This window comes from Acomys minous (assembly GCF_964271855.1).
Source record: "Acomys minous genome assembly, chromosome: 10".
Lineage (NCBI taxonomy): Eukaryota > Metazoa > Chordata > Mammalia > Rodentia > Muridae > Acomys > Acomys minous.
Genome location: NC_140491.1, coordinates 34,372,735 through 34,390,221, shown reverse-complemented (window position 1 = coordinate 34,390,221; position 17,487 = coordinate 34,372,735). Strand labels below are relative to the sequence as shown.

General features: G+C 57.4%; 1 protein-coding gene across 6 annotated transcripts; it reads left to right on the top strand.

Annotated features, from left to right (window-relative positions):
• The first annotated feature begins 368 nt into the window (after window positions 1–368).
• Window positions 369–15,738, top strand: FGFR3 (fibroblast growth factor receptor 3). 6 transcript variants are annotated; one of them, XM_084799215.1, is made up of 18 exons: window positions 369–550; window positions 902–1,106; window positions 6,556–6,825; window positions 7,344–7,382; window positions 9,022–9,191; window positions 9,281–9,404; window positions 9,487–9,677; window positions 10,636–10,786; window positions 12,122–12,312; window positions 12,651–12,799; window positions 13,033–13,154; window positions 13,476–13,586; window positions 13,682–13,872; window positions 14,002–14,124; window positions 14,207–14,277; window positions 14,471–14,608; window positions 14,762–14,867; window positions 15,039–15,738. In XM_084799215.1, exons 2-18 carry the CDS (start codon window positions 1,004–1,006, stop codon window positions 15,183–15,185), a joined length of 2,397 nt encoding a protein of 798 aa, XP_084655341.1. In that variant the 5' UTR covers window positions 369–550; window positions 902–1,003; the 3' UTR covers window positions 15,186–15,738. The 6 variants fall into 6 exon arrangements, with proteins under 6 accessions (XP_084655341.1, XP_084655337.1, XP_084655339.1 ...); XM_084799211.1 differs by having other exon boundaries at window positions 370–550; window positions 7,329–7,382; XM_084799213.1 differs by lacking the exon at window positions 10,636–10,786 and adding an exon at window positions 11,479–11,623 and having other exon boundaries at window positions 371–550; window positions 7,329–7,382.
• Window positions 15,739–17,487: the final 1,749 nt, after the last annotated feature.

The following is a 17,487-nucleotide window of genomic DNA, read 5'->3' as shown; positions in this document are numbered from 1 at the left end:
TTACTGCTCTTTGCACAGGGTTCAGCTCAGGGGCTGGTTCACTGTGAAATCACCCTAACACCTGGACCCCCCACGGTAGTCACCCCCTCTGAGGCCCTGAGCACAGTCTTATTGGACGAAGGAGCGTGTGGCAGACAGTCCTGAGCTCAGCATTGCTTCGAGGGGTCGAGTGTGCGACCCGGGCCTCGCCTGCCCCGCCCCAGCTGGGCTCCCACGCCCTCCGGGACCGCCCGGCGCCCCCGCCTGACCACGCCTCCTCGGGTCCCCCGCCCCTTGGCCGCCAGAGAAGGGGAGTGTTCGGGGCGTGGCGGGAGCAGACCGTACCCCCCCTCCACCCCCACCCCCCCACTGGCTGCTGCGCGCCGGGCAGCCCCAGTTCAGTGCACGGTGGCAGCGGGGGTGGCGGGAGCAGCTGGCGCCGTGCGGTCCGCTCCGGCGCAGGGACTCACCGGTGGGCGGGCGGCCCCTGGGACAGAGCTGTCCCTGGGAGAGCGGGCTGAGATCCGAAGTCGGAGCTGCTCGTGGTGAGCTGGGCTCTAGCAGCCACCAGGTTGGTGTGGACCCGGCTGGCGCTCGGAGGGGCCGGGCGGGCACTGAAGCAGTCGGGCGCGCGGCGGGCTGGAACTGGAGCGGTCTGGGAATGCAGCGAGGCCGGGCTAGGCGCGGGCTCCTCTCTCTGGAAAGTTTGCGGCTATTGCCGCCGTCCTGGGAGGGCTCTGCGAACTGCGGCAACCAGGGAGGGAAGGAGGAGGGAGGGACCGCAGCTGGGAGGAGGCGACCGGCGCCAGGCGGCCCGGGAGGGCTAGGAGGCGGCGGGCGGGGCGGCCGGGGATCCGGGCTGGGGAGCGAGGCCGAGTTTCCTCGCTGCCCTCCTGAGTAACTCAGTGCTCTCCTCCGGTAGACTCCGGAGCAGCGCCCTCCCACCGGCGCCGGAGCCGGGTGTGGGGGGTGCAGCATGCCCGCGCCCGGCGCTTGAGGACGCCGCTGCCCTTGCTCTGGAGCCATGGTAGTCCCAGCCTGCGTGTTAGCGTTCTGCGTGGCGGTAGTGGCCGGAGCTACCTCCGAGCCTCCTGGGCCAGAGCAGCGAGTTGTGCGGAGAGCAGCAGGTAAGAACTGAGCCAAGGTGTCTTTTCTTGGGGGCCGGCCCTGGCCCACAGAGGCTTTGGAAACAGCGAACGACCCTTGGGTGAGGAAGGGGCGTCAGGTTGAGTAGCACCACCCGGGCCAGTGCGCTTGGGTTCTGTACTCCGCCCCATTAGACCGCTGTCAGATCGGACGCGGCTGTTTATAGGGTGTCTGGAGTCTCAGCGTCACCACCCAAGTGCGAGGCGCCACGGGTAGAGATGCGCGGTAGCCGTGGTCCCTGGCCCTGGCGGGTCGGGAGGGCGTGCGAGCTGACTTCCTACATTCCCATTGTTGCTTCTCGGATCTGCGAGGACGAAAAGTGCCTGTTGTTGCTTCCCCAGTCCTCTCGGAACAGTTCTTGCTCCGCTTCGGCCAAAGAAAGGCTGGACTTTAGGGGTGGATAGGACTATCTCAGCGAGTCAGTCCCTCGCATGACAAGGTGACAGCTTCAGTGCACCCGCTCCCCTCTCATCCTGTAGGCGGCCTGAGGGGTCGGTTCCCAGGGGCGCGCAGGGACCGCCCTGCAGGCCGCACACTGGGAGGTGAGAGGCGGTTGTCCTAGGGTGGTGGTGCCGCCTACGTAGCCCGGCTAGCCGCCAAAGTCCGATGGGACATTGAGTGCCGTGGAACGAAGATACTGGAGGGAGCCACGGTCCGCCTTGCGTTCCGCGGCCGCCCGGGAGGTGCGACGCGCGCAGCCCCCGGGTGTGCCCGGTGGCAGCGTGGCAAAGCAGAGCAGTGGTCTGGCGGGAGGCCGCGCGGAGAGAGGCTTTCGCTCGGTAAGCTGTCGCCCCACCCGAGCCGAGGCCCGAACAGCCGCTCCTTTGTACCCCGGCGGCCACAGACCGCGCATTGATGGCGGCGCAGCTTCTCGGGGAGGTGCGAGCGCGGCGGGCGCAGCGGGAGGAGGCAGATGGCGGCATGCCCCTCCCGGCGCCCCCGCGCCCCTTTCTCCTTTAGCGCCTGCAGTCTCCCGGAACAATGTCATTTTTTTCTTTTTTTATGAATGAAAGTGGGCCGGGAGCTTGAATGTGCGTGTCTTTCAGCGGAGTGACAGAGGCGGTCGGGAGGTCAGCGCGCGCTTTTAGCGCCTGCTAGGATGGCCGGGCTTCCCGGGCGCCGAATGGCCGGCATTGGGACCGCATTAGCATGAGCATTCAGATGAAGATATTTCTTGCGTCGGGTGTCAGTGAGCTCGGGTAAGGGCAGCGGGGCGGCGGGCTCCAGGCAGTGACGGTGGCCTTGCACGACCCTGCTGCAGGAACCGAAGCTGAGCCAGGCAGCCAGGGATCGGTGGGGTGTGCTCCCGCCCCTCGCTTCTGCGTTCGAGCTGGTGAGACAGGTAGGGAATTGATAGGCCAATAAACTTAATCCGGTTCCTTAACGAGATGGGACGGGCAGTAAAAATACAAAGACTTGGTGAAGTTTACAGAGGTCCGGCTTGGCGCTTTCCTCGGGAACATAAATTACTAAACTGGAGCTGGCCGGGGTCAAGGGCTGTGGGGCAGTGGCCACCCTTGGTGGGGCAAGCCCTGCTGGTGTGCGCAGTTGTTGTGGCGGGGGGGGGGGGGCGGGCGGGAAGGGTAAGGAGAGTAACTCGCCGGGGTCCAGAGGTTGACTCCCACTCCGGCCTGTGGCAAATAGGAAGCTGGGACATGGCTTTCCACCTCCCTGGGCGTTGCCTTCTCCCCCCCCCCTCAGTCCCCCTCCCTCAGGGCTGGACTTTGAGCCCTGAAGGCCTTCCCGGTGGTTCATTAACCTAGGCTGGTTTTAGACCCTGAAGCTTTTGGGTCCTATGCTGAGATGCGGAGTTTTTGAAGCTCCTCTTCCTCCAGGCCCCGGGGTTCACTTGGGCCTGACGCTGGGAGCTGGAACACCTCTTTCAAGTCCCCCCCGCCCCCAATTATCTCTGAAGGGAAACTAGTTACCCCGGGTGGGTTGGGGGGAAATGAGGTTTTGAGGAAGAGGTGGCCCGAGAACTGACTGAGGTATGAGCAAACCCACCTGGGGTTGAGGCCTGCCTAGGCTTGGGTACAGTCCTAGAACCTAAGTCTCCTCACCTGTCCTGCTAAAGAGGACTGGTAATGGCAGAGTTGTTTCGGGGGATTAAACCAGACAATCCCTCAGTAAGCCCTCATTAGCCCGCCCAGCCTCTGGATTTTTCTTTCTTTCCTGACTTTGTTATGAAACTCTGGAAACTGGAATGTCTCCTGACGGGGAGTGGGGAAGAAGAGGGAGACAAGGGAGACCTTGGCTTCAGGGCCCCTTCGGGTATCCACCTTTCTCTTGGGCTATTTTAGTTACACACCTAGCCCTACCTCCCGTACCAGCTGTGTTCACTAACAAAGCAGATGTTTCGCAGATCCGTGTCCTGGTCTCGTTCCAAAGGGGTGGGGTGGGGTGGTGTCCAACCTCAGCAACAGGTCTGGATTTGATGCTAGTTCTGTGGGGGTGCACTTGTGTCTCAACAGTAGTGACCAGAACTGGGGTATCAGATCTCTCAGGCAGGGGATGCCTCCTTCCCTCCCAGTAGCTGCTCAGCTGTGGTCTGACTATATTGGTTGATTCAAGAGGCCCAGGAAGAGGTTCCCCCTTATCCCCACACCTCTTTTTACAAGCTTTAGACACATAACCAGGGCTATCTGGACCTTAGGTCTGCAAGTTGGGATTTGTCCACTGTGCCATAGTGGAGAAAACTGAGGCAATCTGGGAGACCCCTAGGCCCAGCACAGCCTTCCTGGGACAACAGTATCTCTTAGTCTGCACCTGTGAGAATATGGTGCCCAGGTCCATGTCAGTACCATGTGACAGTGGGGACAGGTGCTGGGGGGGGTCCCTGCAGGGGGAGACATTACCCCCTCAGTGGGCGCAGCAGAAGTATCAATGCCTTTGTGTTGCATTTGGCTCTTTCGGTTTTTTCAAGACAGGGTTTCTCTGTGTAGCCCTGGCTGTCCTGGACTCGCTTTGTAGACCACGCTGGCCTTGAACTCACAGCGATCCGCCTACCTCTGCCTCCCGAGTGCTGGGATTAAAGGCGTGCACCACCACTGCCAGGCTCACATTTGGCCCTTTTGGTTGATGGGGGGGGGGGGTGGGGCTAGGGAGTTATCTGCGCACTCCTGGAGGCCGAAGATGTGGGAGCTCTGTTGTCCAGTGCTCTTCTGCTGCCTCAGAACGTGGTGTGCTGTGCTCGGTGTTGTCTCAAGTACCTTCCCTTCTACCTGCCTGATTTATGACACAAGTTCCTCTAAGCCCCGTGACCCTGGGGTGGTGGTTATTGGTGGGGTACCTTATTGTCTGAGGCCTCCGAAGTCTAGGTGTCTGGTTTCTGCTAGCTCCTAGTGGACAGGTCAGAGGTTAGCTCTGAGCTAACTGAGACATTTTCCCTCAGCATCCTGCATCTCCAAGCCAGTTCATCTTTGGATTAGGTTAAACCAAATACTTGTGTGAATGGCTTGACCTGTTGTCTTGCCCAGACCAAACCGGAACCAACTGCCTGTTGGCCTTGGGTCAATGGCCTGGACGGAGGTTTTTGACCAGCCTGTTCTTCTGTTAAAGTAGCTTCCAGCATTGGGTGGTCCCATAGGACATAGCAGCGTGACTGGAGAGGTGGAAGACCTGCCCAGGACAGCTTAAAGCTGTGAGAGTCTGAAGGACATGAGCTTTGTGGATGCTCTGGGGACATACCGGTCCCTCTGGCTTTCAGAGTTGTGGTGGACTTTGAGCTTGTGGGCTGACTCTGGGACGGGCGGAATTGGGCCTGACTAAGGGCTGGTGTGGCCAGAGTGGACAGCTGGGCCTCGAATCTAGGCCATGCGACGGCAGAATGACAAGTGACATTATAGCCAGTCCAGCTGGATCTGAGGAAGGAGGTCTGCTCAGCAGGACCACCCACTCCTGTCCTGGGCCCTGAGCCCAGCTGCTCTGTGATGGGCATTGTCAGGTCCTGGCAGGGAGGCCTGAGGGAGATAGCCCAGCTGGTGGTGTGTGTCCCCAAGGGTGAGGTCTTTGGGCCCTGTTGTGAGCTGGGCAGCACCTGGGCAGGGGAGAGGTGTCCTACCTGTGTCTGCCCAATGGAGGAGCATTTCTCAGCCCTCAGGGTGGATGGTTTGCCCCATTTGGCTCACATGACCACTCACACGGCCCCCTCCAAACCTGGTCCTCATTTGTGAAATGGAAGTCCCATGTCCTCAGCCACCCACCTTGTTATGAGCTTATATGGGCTCCTTAGCCCACTTCCTAGAGACCGAAGTTTCCAGATTGGTGTCCTTAGTGTATATTTGTTTTGTTTTCCTAACTGGCTGCTATGTGGAATAAGTTGCAAGGCACAGACTGCCCAGCCCAAGGATTCCCTCACCCGGTATACTTGGGGGCGCTGGTGGAGGTGCACCGTTCCTGTGAACAGCAGCCCCTGTGGTGTGTGCAAGGAGGGGCTCGCCCACCCGTGTTCATGGATGACCTTGTGCTGTCTTCTCTCGTTTATCTTGATTCTGTTTTTTGAGACAGTCTATAGTCAAGCCTGGCTTTGAGCTTGGGGTAATCCTCCTGCCTCAAGTCTTCTGAGTGTGTGAGCCACCATAGCCAGGTTTCTCCTTACTGCTGAAGTGTGTTCTGTTCCCTGCCTCTCCACCCAAACTGTTTCAGAAGCCAAGATGAGGGTTGGGTGCTAAGAGGGCCCTGAAAGGCCTCCCTATTCTTTCTCTGAGCTTTGAGCCAAGGGCCAAGGAAGGACAGCCTGTCCCCAACCTGCTTTTGTTGCTTCCCTGTGAGCTAAGGATTGATTCTACATTTCCAAATGGTGGCAGGATCAGAGGAGGAAGAAATTGGTGGCTTTTTCCTGGTGCTGGGAATGAACTTAGGGTCCTAGACATTCCAGGCAGGAGCTGGACCACGGAATTGACCCCCCTACCCTTCTTGGCACTTGAGATTTTTCTGTTGGTGGTAGGGCTGCTGTGTGTGCCTCTCGGAGCTGGTTGTTGGAAGACGGCTTCTTCCTACGGGACAGAGCCAGAAGCCTTAGCCCGGACTATTGACTGAGCTGATACTGACACCCCTGGGCTCTTTTTTTTTTTTTTTTTTTGTTTTTGTTTTTGTTTTTGTTTTTTGAGACAGGGTTTCTCTGTGTAGCCTTGGCTGTCCTAGACTCACTTTGTAGATGAGGCTGGCCTCGAACTCAGTGATCCGCCTGCCTCTGCCTCCCAAGTGCTGGGATCAAAGGCGTGCGCCCCCATGCCTGGCCCACGCCTGGGCTCTTAACAAAAACAGTCTCCCACCCTTGGTTTGAACATTGTCTGGCAGGACCCCAGGCCCCAGGAACCATACTCCTTGCTTGTCTACTACAGCCTTTGTTAGTGTTTTAGAAGTAAAGTGCTGGGCCCCCAGCATGCTGCTTTGGAGAACTCATTCTACAGCTTTCCACTTCTTCCACAGAGGTTCCAGGGCCTGAACCTAGCCAGCAGGAGCAGGTGGCCTTTGGCAGTGGGGACACTGTGGAGCTGAGCTGCTACCCACCTGGAGGTGTCCCCATAGGCCCCACCGTCTGGGCTAAAGATGGGGCGGTGCTGGTGGCCTCCCACCGCATCCTGGTGGGGCCGCAGAGGCTCCAAGTGCTGAACGCCTCCCAGGAGGATGCAGGGGTCTATAGCTACCAGCAGCGGCCCACTCAGCGTGTGCTGTGCCACTTCAGTGTGCGTGTGATAGGTAAGTCCCTGCTGGGTCTGGCTGCCAAGTATGTTGAGCAGCCAGAGAGATCTGGATGTTCCTGGGCAGGGTAGCTGCAGCATCCCTGGCCGAAGTAAGACTGTTGCTGGCTGGGGCTGGACAGATGGCTCAGAGGTTAAGAACACCGACTGCTCTTCCAAAGGTCCTGAGTTCAATTCCCAGCAACCACGTGGTGGCTCACAGCCATCTATAATGAGATCTGGTGCCCTCTTCTGGCCTGCAGTTGCACTGGCAGGCAGAGCACTGTATACAGAATAAATTAAATAAATCTTAAAAAAAAAAACAAAAAACCAACAACAACACTGTTGCGGCTATATAGAGAGAGGAGGGGATACCCCCAAGTAGATGCTGTCTGAATGAATGGCCTTGAGAAGGCAGGACCCTAAAGGCAAGGGAGTAGTGGGCCCCCAGATACGGGAAGCAGCAGGTCTCCGGATGTGGGAATGTCACAGAACCACTGCCCACTTGATAAACTATTGCAGATGCTCCGTCCTCAGGAGATGATGAAGATGGGGAGGATGTGGCTGAAGACACAGGTGAGAGCGAGTTCAGGTGCACTGAGCTGTTAGGGCAGGGGTGGGGCGTGGTGGTGGGGTGGGGCGTGGTGGTGGGGTTCTTAGAGGCACTGCTACAGGCGCGTGGACGGGAGAGCACAGTGCTCCAGGAGCAGTGGAAGGGAGGGTCTGGTCTGCAGGGATTTTGGTATGGACTTTGGTGGGACGGGCAATCAGTGGTGTGAGCCCAGGAGCAGGTAGACCCAGGGATTAAGGGTGAAGTGGTTGTTGGTTCAGGCGTCAGGAGGAGAGCGGCTGTGCCATGCTAGGGCTTATACTGTAAAGGGATGTAACAGAGTGTGAGCACCATCGTGGGTCAAGACGTTGTGTGTGTGTGGGCGGGGAGGCTATAACTTGGAGACTAGGCTGTGTGGCCTCAGCCCTTGGACCACTTGGAGAATTCTGGGGCTAGAGTTAGACAAGGTGTTGAGGAGAATCAAACGCAGTTCATGGGAAGACAGAGGAATTAGTTTCAGGGGTGTGTGGGGATAAAGAGTGTGGGAAAGGGGCTTGTGTGAGACCTCAGACTGGAATCTACACAGAAATGGGTTTAGAATCTAGAACTGAAGCCAACAGAGGCTACTGTCCTGAGGAGAGGCTACTGTCCTGAGGAGAGGCTACTGTCCTGAGGAGAGGTTTCACTTCTTTCCCCTTTTCCTTTGGCTCAGGTTGTTCAGAGCAAAATTCCTAACCCAGTTGCCCTACGGCTCTTGCCCTGGCCACATTGCCAGTGCCCTGCTCTGAGTTTGTGTTTGCTTCTGCCTTCCTGGCCTTCCCAGGCTGTATTTATTTATTTATTTAGTCTTTTCGAGACAAGATTTCTCTGTGTAGCCTTGGCTGTCCTGGACTCACTTTGTAGACCAGGCTGGCCGTGAACACACAGTGATCCACCTGTCTCTGCTTCCTAGAGGGCTGGGATTAAAGCCGTGGGCTACCACCGCCCGGCTCCCAGACTGTATTTAGTGTCTGTGCTCCACATGGGCTTTTCCCCACATGGCCTTTAGCTATGAGGTGACTAAAGGGTCACCTTTTGGACCTTGCCTGGCAGCGGGCAGTATTAGGTCACTGTAGTCTCCGAGTGTAGCAGTCTCTGCTAAGCCTGCTGGCCACTGTGGGAGCCTGGGAGAACGGCTCAGCTTGAGGGGGGTGGGGGGAGTGAGCCTCTCACCAGTGTCTGCACACTGTTCTCTCTCCAACCCTGTGCTGTGGCCGCTCCTCTCACAGACACACATGGTCCAGTGATGAGTGTAATGAGGTCACTGCCTCCCTGTTTTGTCCTGGACCCTGCTCCGTTCCTCACCTGCTCAGTGAGGGAGCTTAGTGGAGGGGGAGCCTGAGCGCTGGCGGAGGCTAGCTCAGGTGTTGTAGACTAGTGGGATGACCTGGCCCGAGGCGAGGACCTGCACCTGTGGGCCTGCACCAAAGGGTGAGGAGAAGATGCGTCCAAATCCTGAGAGTATGGTTGCTGTAGATGCGTAGTATAGAGGCGTCAGGGGAGCCTGTCAGGATGAAGTAAATGACTCTCAGTACAGAAGGGGAAGTAGAGGTCAGAGGGTGGGCAGGCAGGGAAGTTTCGGAAGGGTGCACTGATGGCAGCTGTGACGGGCGCTTCTGCCATCAGGGGCCCCTTACTGGACCCGACCTGAGCGTATGGATAAGAAGCTGCTAGCTGTGCCAGCTGCCAACACCGTACGCTTCCGCTGCCCAGCTGCCGGCAACCCTACCCCCTCCATCTCCTGGCTGAAGAATGGCAAAGAATTCCGAGGGGAGCACCGTATAGGGGGCATCAAGGTGGGTCTGGGGAAGGGGCCTGGAGGGCCGGGCGGTGCCTGGACGCAGCGTCTAGCCTGCATCCACTCACAGACCAACTTCACCTGCAGCTTCGGCACCAGCAGTGGAGCTTGGTCATGGAGAGCGTGGTGCCCTCTGATCGTGGCAACTATACCTGCGTGGTAGAGAACAAGTTCGGCAGCATCCGGCAGACGTACACCCTGGATGTGCTGGGTGAGGGCGAGGACGGGCGGTTAAGGCAGGGTACCGCCGGGACCCCTCGGCCCATGGCCCCTGACCTGGCTGCCTTTTGCAGAGCGCTCCCCACACCGGCCCATCCTCCAGGCTGGGCTGCCGGCCAACCAGACGGCCGTCCTGGGCAGCGACGTGGAGTTCCACTGCAAGGTGTACAGTGACGCGCAGCCACACATCCAGTGGCTGAAGCACGTGGAGGTGAACGGCAGCAAGGTGGGCCCTGATGGCACGCCCTACGTCACTGTACTCAAGGTGGGCTCTGCTGCCTTCTGGTGCGGGGGAGTAGGGTGGGGTGGATGGGCCAGTGGGGGCTGCCTTGGCTCTGGTCCACAAGTCCCTCTTGGCTGAGGGATATTTTGGGATTTAGGCCCAGGTGTTGGAGTTTCTGAGATGGGACAGCTGAGTCCCAGAGTTTCTCAGCTGCTCTGAGCTCTAAGCCGGCTCTGTGTCACTTGTGCCCTGCCATGGGAATTAGTCTGCTCCAAAGGGCCGGGCCTGCAGGTGTCTTCTCTTGGGTGACAGTTAATGGTGGCCCAGGGCTGGAGGATGACTGCCGAGTTAGTGCCCCCCTGGGCCCCAGAGGACAGGCTAGACACTCCCCAGCTGGCCTGGATTGGCCGATGTCATCTGCTTGCGGTGTAGCACTGGCTCTGCCCTGCCTTCCTCTGGGTGCACCTTTGTCCCATGGCCTCGGGTGGGGGTGCCACCTGAGTTGAGACTTTGTGAGCCTGGAAACCCAAAGAGAAACAGCTCTTCAGAGACAAGGAACTCTGGTGGTAGAGGGGAGCAGGCACTGGCTGGGACAGGAATCCTGGCTGTTGAGGTCCTGTCCAGTGTGCCTGTCACCATGGGTGTGGGCGTTCATGAGAATAAGGTAGTTGCCCTAACATGACTCCTGGGGTGAGGGTTTGGAGGCTGTGGCTTCATAGTCTCTCCCTCTCTTCACCCCTCTCTCTCCGTACGTGTGTGTGTGTGTGTGTGTGTGTGTGTGTGTGTGTGTGTCTGTCTTGGGCATGGAGAAGGCCTCTTTTCTGAAACCACGCCTACCACTGCCGTGATGTGCCTCCCCTCCAGGCAGCCTTCCAGGTGTTGCCGCTCAGCCACCCCCACCCCCGCCCATCCTTGGGGGTCTCCCCTTGCCCTGCCTCATCCTCATGTTGTTCTGGAGCTGGCTCGGGGTGTGCCTGAGCCCAGTCTCTTGTCCCCGCAGTCCTGGATCAGTGAGAATGTGGAGGCAGACGCACGCCTCCGCCTGGCCAATGTGTCGGAGCGGGACGGGGGCGAGTACCTCTGTCGAGCCACCAATTTCATAGGCGTGGCTGAGAAGGCCTTTTGGCTGCGTGTTCACGGGCCGCAAGCAGGTAACGACTCTGTCCCATGCCTGCCTGGCACGCTGAGCTCCAGCTCCAACGCCCCCAGCCGTGCACCTGCCTGCATGCCCTGCACGACCCCTGTCCTGCTTGACCCCGCCCGCCTGTGGCTCGCACTCTACTTGTGATGCCTCAGCACTGTTGGTAGTCCCAGCTACCACGGACTGACCACCTGCTTCAAAGCCCCCCAGGTGTGTGCCGTCCTCTTGCATCCCCCACTTGCAAGCTTAGAAAATCCTTAGAGCTTGCCAGGGGCCGAGTCCCATGCTGTTTGCGAGCATTGACCTACCCCATCTCTGGCTGACGTAGATGCCTTCCGGCTTCCCGTTCACACATCTATCTGCCCATCTTTCCATCCGCACCTCTCCTGTTTCTGCACTAACTCTGAATGCTGCCTCTGTGTGGCACCATGCTGCCCACCTGCAAGTTGCTCACATTGGGACAGAGGACTCGCCACCGGTGGAGGGACTGGCTTCAGGCTCAGTGCCTCGGTGCAGGAGGCAGAGGGCCCTGGGCCTCCGTGGCTGTGGCAGGGCCATGGTGGTGGCCAAGGTTGTGGTGGTGGTGGTGGCGGCAGCGGCGTCTTCCTTGCAGCCTGGCTGGATCATCTCCGTGTGGACTACTGTGGTACCCAGAGGGGGATGCTGGCGCCCGCCTATCGCGCTCTGTTCTCTTCTTTGTAGACGGCAGGCGCTAACACCACCGACAAGGAGCTAGAGGTTCTGTCCTTGCACAATGTCACCTTTGAGGACGCTGGGGAGTACACCTGCCTGGCGGGCAATTCTATCGGGTTTTCTCATCACTCTGCGTGGCTGGTGGTGCTGCCAGGTACTGGTTTCTGCGCTGCTCACGCCGCACCTGTCTTCTTGGGGTGCTGGCTCAGGACATGCCAAAGCTTCCAGGAACCACAAGGGGGCCCCTTACTGCTTAATTGCGCCCCCGCCCCCACCCCCACCCCCATCCTGTGAAACTTAACCTGGCCTTGTGCTTGGTATTGGAACATCAACCTGGCCCCATCTTGGTCCTGCAAGATCCTCCTCCTCCAGCTGTGCTCCCACAGTCCTGATCTGAGGCTCTGGCATTTCCTGGGCGCCTGGGTGGCGGTATGGGTGCTTCTGGCTCTGCTGGGCTTTTCTCCCGGGTCTGGCTGACTCACCGATTTTTTTTTTTAAACTACACTACCAAGGCGAGTGGGGGGGGCACAGCTGCCCCCGCCCCCAATCTCTGAATGTCCCAGGCCCTTCCCTTCCCTGCTGGTACCTGTAGTTCTGGCCGGTGGGAAGTTGGAAGAGGCTGGATGAGGCCCCAAACTTTGTGTCTCTGCAGCTGAGGAGGAGCTGATGGAGGCTGGCGAGGCCGGCAGCATGTACACAGGCATCCTCAGCCTGGGGATGGTCTTCTTGCTCTTCATCCCAATGGTGGTAGCAGTGACTTCCTGTTGCCTGTGCAGCACTCCAAAGAAGGGCCTGGGCTCGCCCACCGTGCACAAGGTCTCCCGCTTCCCGCTTAAGCGACAGGTAACAGAAAGTAGATACCAGGTTTTGAGCTCCCTGTCCTGCCTTGGGTCTCCTAGAATCCCAGGAGGGCCCGGGACACATTGCTCTGCCGTTGGGTGGGCTGACCCCTACCTATCTCTTCTCTCCATTTGGAGCCCAAGTTACTCTGAGGTGCAAAGCAACTTTTACTAGTCTTCAGTCACCACTGTATAGAAGTCAGAGCAGCCAGCCAGCCCTTTTCTTGGCCCCACACCTTGCCCGACGATGACTTGACCTTGCCATTCTTGGAGGCTGTACATACCCCCTTTCCAATGCTCAGTCTACATTGCGTGGTACCAACCTGTCCCTGATGACCCAAGCAGGTGTCCTTGGAGTCCAACTCCTCTATGAACTCCAACACACCCCTCGTCCGGATCGCCCGGCTGTCTTCAGGAGAAGGTCCTGTGCTGGCCAATGTTTCTGAACTTGAGCTGCCTGCGGACCCCAAGTGGGAGCTCTCCAGGACCCGGTCAGTGGTGGTGAGGGACAATATGTACTTGGTGGGGTTTGGTATATGGCTGGTAATGGGGCTAGGCAGGGGCTTGGTGGAGGTACCTCTGAGGTGGAGTGCAGGGCGAGATCTGAGAGGTTACTGTTGGTCTTCACAGCAAATGCCCCTAGGGCTTCTGGGATACAGTCGTGCATGACCATGAGGGTTCAGGCTGTTGGGCACGTATTTATCACCTCTGTTTCTGTGGCCAGGCTGACTCTCGGTAAGCCTCTTGGAGAAGGCTGCTTTGGCCAGGTTGTCATGGCAGAAGCTATCGGCATTGACAAAGAGCGCACTGCCAAGCCGGTCACCGTGGCTGTGAAGATGCTGAAAGGTGAGGGGGCAGAGAAGTAGAAGGGGAGCCGGGCGTGGGTGGCGCACGCCTTTAATCCCAGCACTTGGGAGGCAGAGGCAGGTGGCTCGTTGTGAGTTCGAGGCCAGCCTGGTCTACAAAGTAGTGAGTGTGGGACAGCCAAGGCTACACAGAGAGACTCTGGAGAGAGAGAGAGAGAGAGAGAGAGAGAGAGAGAGAGAGAGAGTGAGTGAGTGTGTGTGTGTGTGTGTGTGTGTGTGTGTGTGTGTGTGTGTGTGTGTAGAAGGGGCGTTCGAAGGCTGTGGGGCCATCAGTTGACACCCCCATCCCCTTCCCGCGTAGATGATGCCACTGACAAGGATCTGTCGGACCTGGTGTCCGAGATGGAGATGATGAAGATGATTGGCAAGCACAAGAACATCATCAACCTGCTGGGGGCCTGCACACAGGGCGGTAGGTGCAGCAGGCGCGGCAGGGGGGGGGGGGGGACAGGTGACCGGGGCTCCCGCGTCACACAGCAGCATCTCTAAAGGCCCCTGTGCTCCCAGGGCCCTTGTATGTCCTGGTAGAGTATGCAGCCAAGGGCAACCTACGAGAGTTCCTGCGGGCGCGGCGGCCTCCAGGCATGGACTACTCCTTTGACACCTGCAGGCTGCCGGAAGAGCAGCTTACCTGCAAGGATCTCGTGTCCTGTGCCTACCAGGTGGCACGGGGCATGGAATACCTGGCTTCCCAGAAGGTGAGCAGAGGCAAGGCCCAGGTGCCGGGTGGTGGGGGCCCTCTCTGGGTGGAAGAGTGGCTGACCAGCTCGCCTAGGCTGGAGAGGGGTCAGCTCAGCCCAGGTTTCTTTTCTTTTATGTCTCCTTAGTGCATACACAGAGACTTGGCCGCCCGAAATGTGCTGGTGACAGAGGACAATGTGATGAAGATTGCAGACTTTGGCCTGGCCCGTGACGTGCACAACCTGGACTACTACAAGAAGACCACAAATGTGAGCCCTAGTTCTGTGTGTTTGGGGGTGTAGGGCCCCATCAGGGGGACACCCGAGAGCCAACACCTCTCCCTCTGTCCAGGGCCGGCTACCTGTGAAGTGGATGGCACCAGAAGCCCTATTTGACCGAGTCTACACCCACCAGAGTGATGTGTATGTGTCCCCACGTAGGGTGGGGGTAGGGAGACCTGGGGACAGACAGGATGCAAATTGCACCTCTCACAGCTTTTCAGGGTCTTGGACCCCTCCTTGGGCCCCACCTTGCCCATTGGTTGTGTGTCCTGGTACAGGGCTGCTGAAGCAATGGCCCAGGAATAACAGGCCTTTCGCCCTCACTCCCTTGCAGCTGGTCCTTTGGGGTCCTCCTCTGGGAGATCTTTACGCTGGGGGGCTCACCGTATCCTGGCATCCCAGTGGAAGAGCTTTTCAAGTTACTGAAAGAGGGCCATCGCATGGACAAGCCGGCCAACTGCACACATGACCTGTGAGCAGACTACCTCTTGCTCATACCTTCTACCCAGTCCCTGGGAGTGGCAGGATTCCTACCCAAAGGCCCTTGGGATGAGTAGGGGACTTGGTGGCCTGGGGTGGTAGGGATGGGCATCAGGCCAGGGACCCACAGCTATGCTTGCCGCAGGTACATGATCATGCGGGAATGTTGGCATGCGGTGCCGTCCCAGAGGCCCACTTTCAAGCAGTTGGTAGAGGATTTAGATCGCATACTCACTGTGACATCAACTGATGTAAGTGCCTCTCAGTCCTGCTCGCCCCTGTGGCTGCTTTGCTTCCTGTGGGTGTGGCTCCCTGGAGCTCCTGCGGTGGTGGGACTGGCCTTTAGGGGCATAGCCTGATGGCCACGGGATTGAAGAGGGTGTGTGCCAAGGCACAGTCCTGACAGCCTTGTCCACCAACAGGAGTACCTGGACCTATCAGTGCCTTTTGAGCAGTACTCGCCGGGTGGCCAAGATACTCCTAGCTCCAGCTCCTCCGGGGATGACTCTGTGTTCACCCATGACCTGCTACCCCCAGGCCCACCCAGTAATGGGGGACCTCGGACGTGAGAGACCCAACAGACCCACAGACCAAGTCCCAGGCAATGTTTACGCGGACCCTAGCCCGCCCTGCTACTGCCGGTGCGCAGTGGACCCCAACCAGCCCAGTGCAATGGGCCAGCAACAGATAGGAGTTTCCTGCGTGTGCATCCTTGGCTCCTGGGTGCAGACGCCCCTTGGGAACACGCACTGCTGAATCGTGATCTCCTGACTGGTCAGGGCCAGGAGCCCTGTAGAATGTAAGAGGGCCCAGCCTGTGCAGCCTTGGGGGTCTGACTCCCTCGCTCCCCACTGCCACCTTGCAGGAACCATTGCAGAGGGCTAGACTCTAAGTCCAGGGACGGCCTTGGCTTTTTTGGTGCCCAAAGCTGAGCCTGCAGGGAAGCTCCGCCCTATGTGGCAAGCCTCTCTCCTACATGGCACCTGGTGCCTGGGGTGGGGGTGGGGCAGTGAGTCACAGCTCTCCACCTCCAGGCCGTCTACTTCCCACCCTGCCCCACAGAGACTGAAATTACGGGTACCTGAAGGTGGGAGCCATAACTTTTATCAGAAAGGTTTATTCCAGAGGCAAATGTACATTTATATAAATAGATGTGTATGATATATTTACATACATATATATAAGAATATCTATATGGAGGAAGGTAAAGCTGAGGTCCAGGGGGGGGGCAGAGTGTACCCCATGGGGCTCAGCCGTCAGATGGCAAGAACAAGCCGAGAAGCAAGGGGGCTTTTCTGGCACAGCAATTTCGTTTGTACCTGGACCCTGTATATTTGTAAAGCTATTTATCAGCCCTCAGAGCTCCAGTCCCCCACCCCAGGTTCATAGCCTTTAGCCCCAGGATATTGCAGAGATTTAAGTGGTAACTTATTAACAGCTGAAGAAGTTTATGCTGAATGTAGGGGTTGCTGAGACTGTGAAGGCGGCCCTTGGAAGCTTAAGTGGCCCTCATAGTTAAGAGGTGGCTCCAGCAGGCCGGGCGTGGTGGCGCACGCCTTTAATCCCAGCACTTGGGAGGCAGAGGCAGGCGGATCGCTGTGAGTTCGAGGCCAGCCTGGTCTACAAAGCAAGTCCAGAGCAGCCAAGGCTACACAGAGAGACCCTGTCTCAAAAAACCAAAAAAAAAAAAAAAAAAAAAAAAAAAAAAAAAAAAAAAAAAAAGAGGTGGCTCCAGCAAACAGTTTCTATTGCCTTTGGCCCTCTTTTGTGGGGGATTAGATTTATATAGGAACTCTCTTTAGGAGATGTTTTAAAATTTCAAGGTGAACTGATATTTTTCATACAGATTATTCTAATTGCTATGTATTCCAGGCAGGAGCCTGTAGCCAGGGAGGGGCCGGCCCTGTGTGAAGGTTCAGATGTTAATAGATGTTACAAGTTTATCTATCTATAATTTATTGAGTCTTTACAAGTTGTTTTGCTGTAGGCTTAACACTTACTATGCAGTTCTTCTAGACTTGTAGAGCCTAGACCTGCTACCTTTCAAGGCTTGGGAGAGAGTGGTGAATGCAATTTTGTTACTTTTTGTACTGTTACTAGGCCCTAGGCTTTGATGGCTGTCCCTTGCCTATCTGTCATCAGGGCCAGGACAGTGGCTCAGGGTGACTCTTGGGGCCCAGCACAAGGTTGTCAGCCCACACTGGCAGATGTGGTTTGTTAATGCTGCCGACTTAACTTTCCAAAAAAAAATAAATAAATAAAAAAAGAGATAACTTGTTTTGACTTCCTTGAGTGCCTCACCTTCTGTTCTGGGACATGTGCAGCTGTGTCCTTACTGCCTGTGGGGGCAGGTTCTGAGGTTCCTCCCCAATGGAAACAGGGATAATAGCCTCTGGCTGGTCCCTAGAGCAAGCTGCTGGTCTCAGGCTCCAAGGGGACAGTCTTGGTTTTTCCTTCCCAGAGTAACGGCAGCTGAGCTTGTGGCCACCTTTCTGTGGCAACGGAACTTCAAGGTCAGCAGAGGTGCCAAGGACAGGATGCAAGAAAGTTGTGTCCATAGGAAGGGACCCTGGGTATGTAAGAGGACATGGCTGTCTTGATAAGGGGAGAGATTTCATGAGGACATCCTTAAGAATGTATGGGTAACGTCTTGGGGCGGGGCAGGTAGCCAAACCCTTAGTTTAAGCAATCTTTATTGGGTCAGGCATGGTGCAGGCAATTTCTGAGTTCAAGGTAAGCCTGTTCTACATAGTGAGCTCCAGGACAATGTAGAGAAAACTTGAGTGTCTCCTTCCTATGTCCATTTTGTCTGTCATATTTTCTAGCCTTGGGAGAAGACCTGGGGGCTGAATGAACTTTCATCTTGGTTCC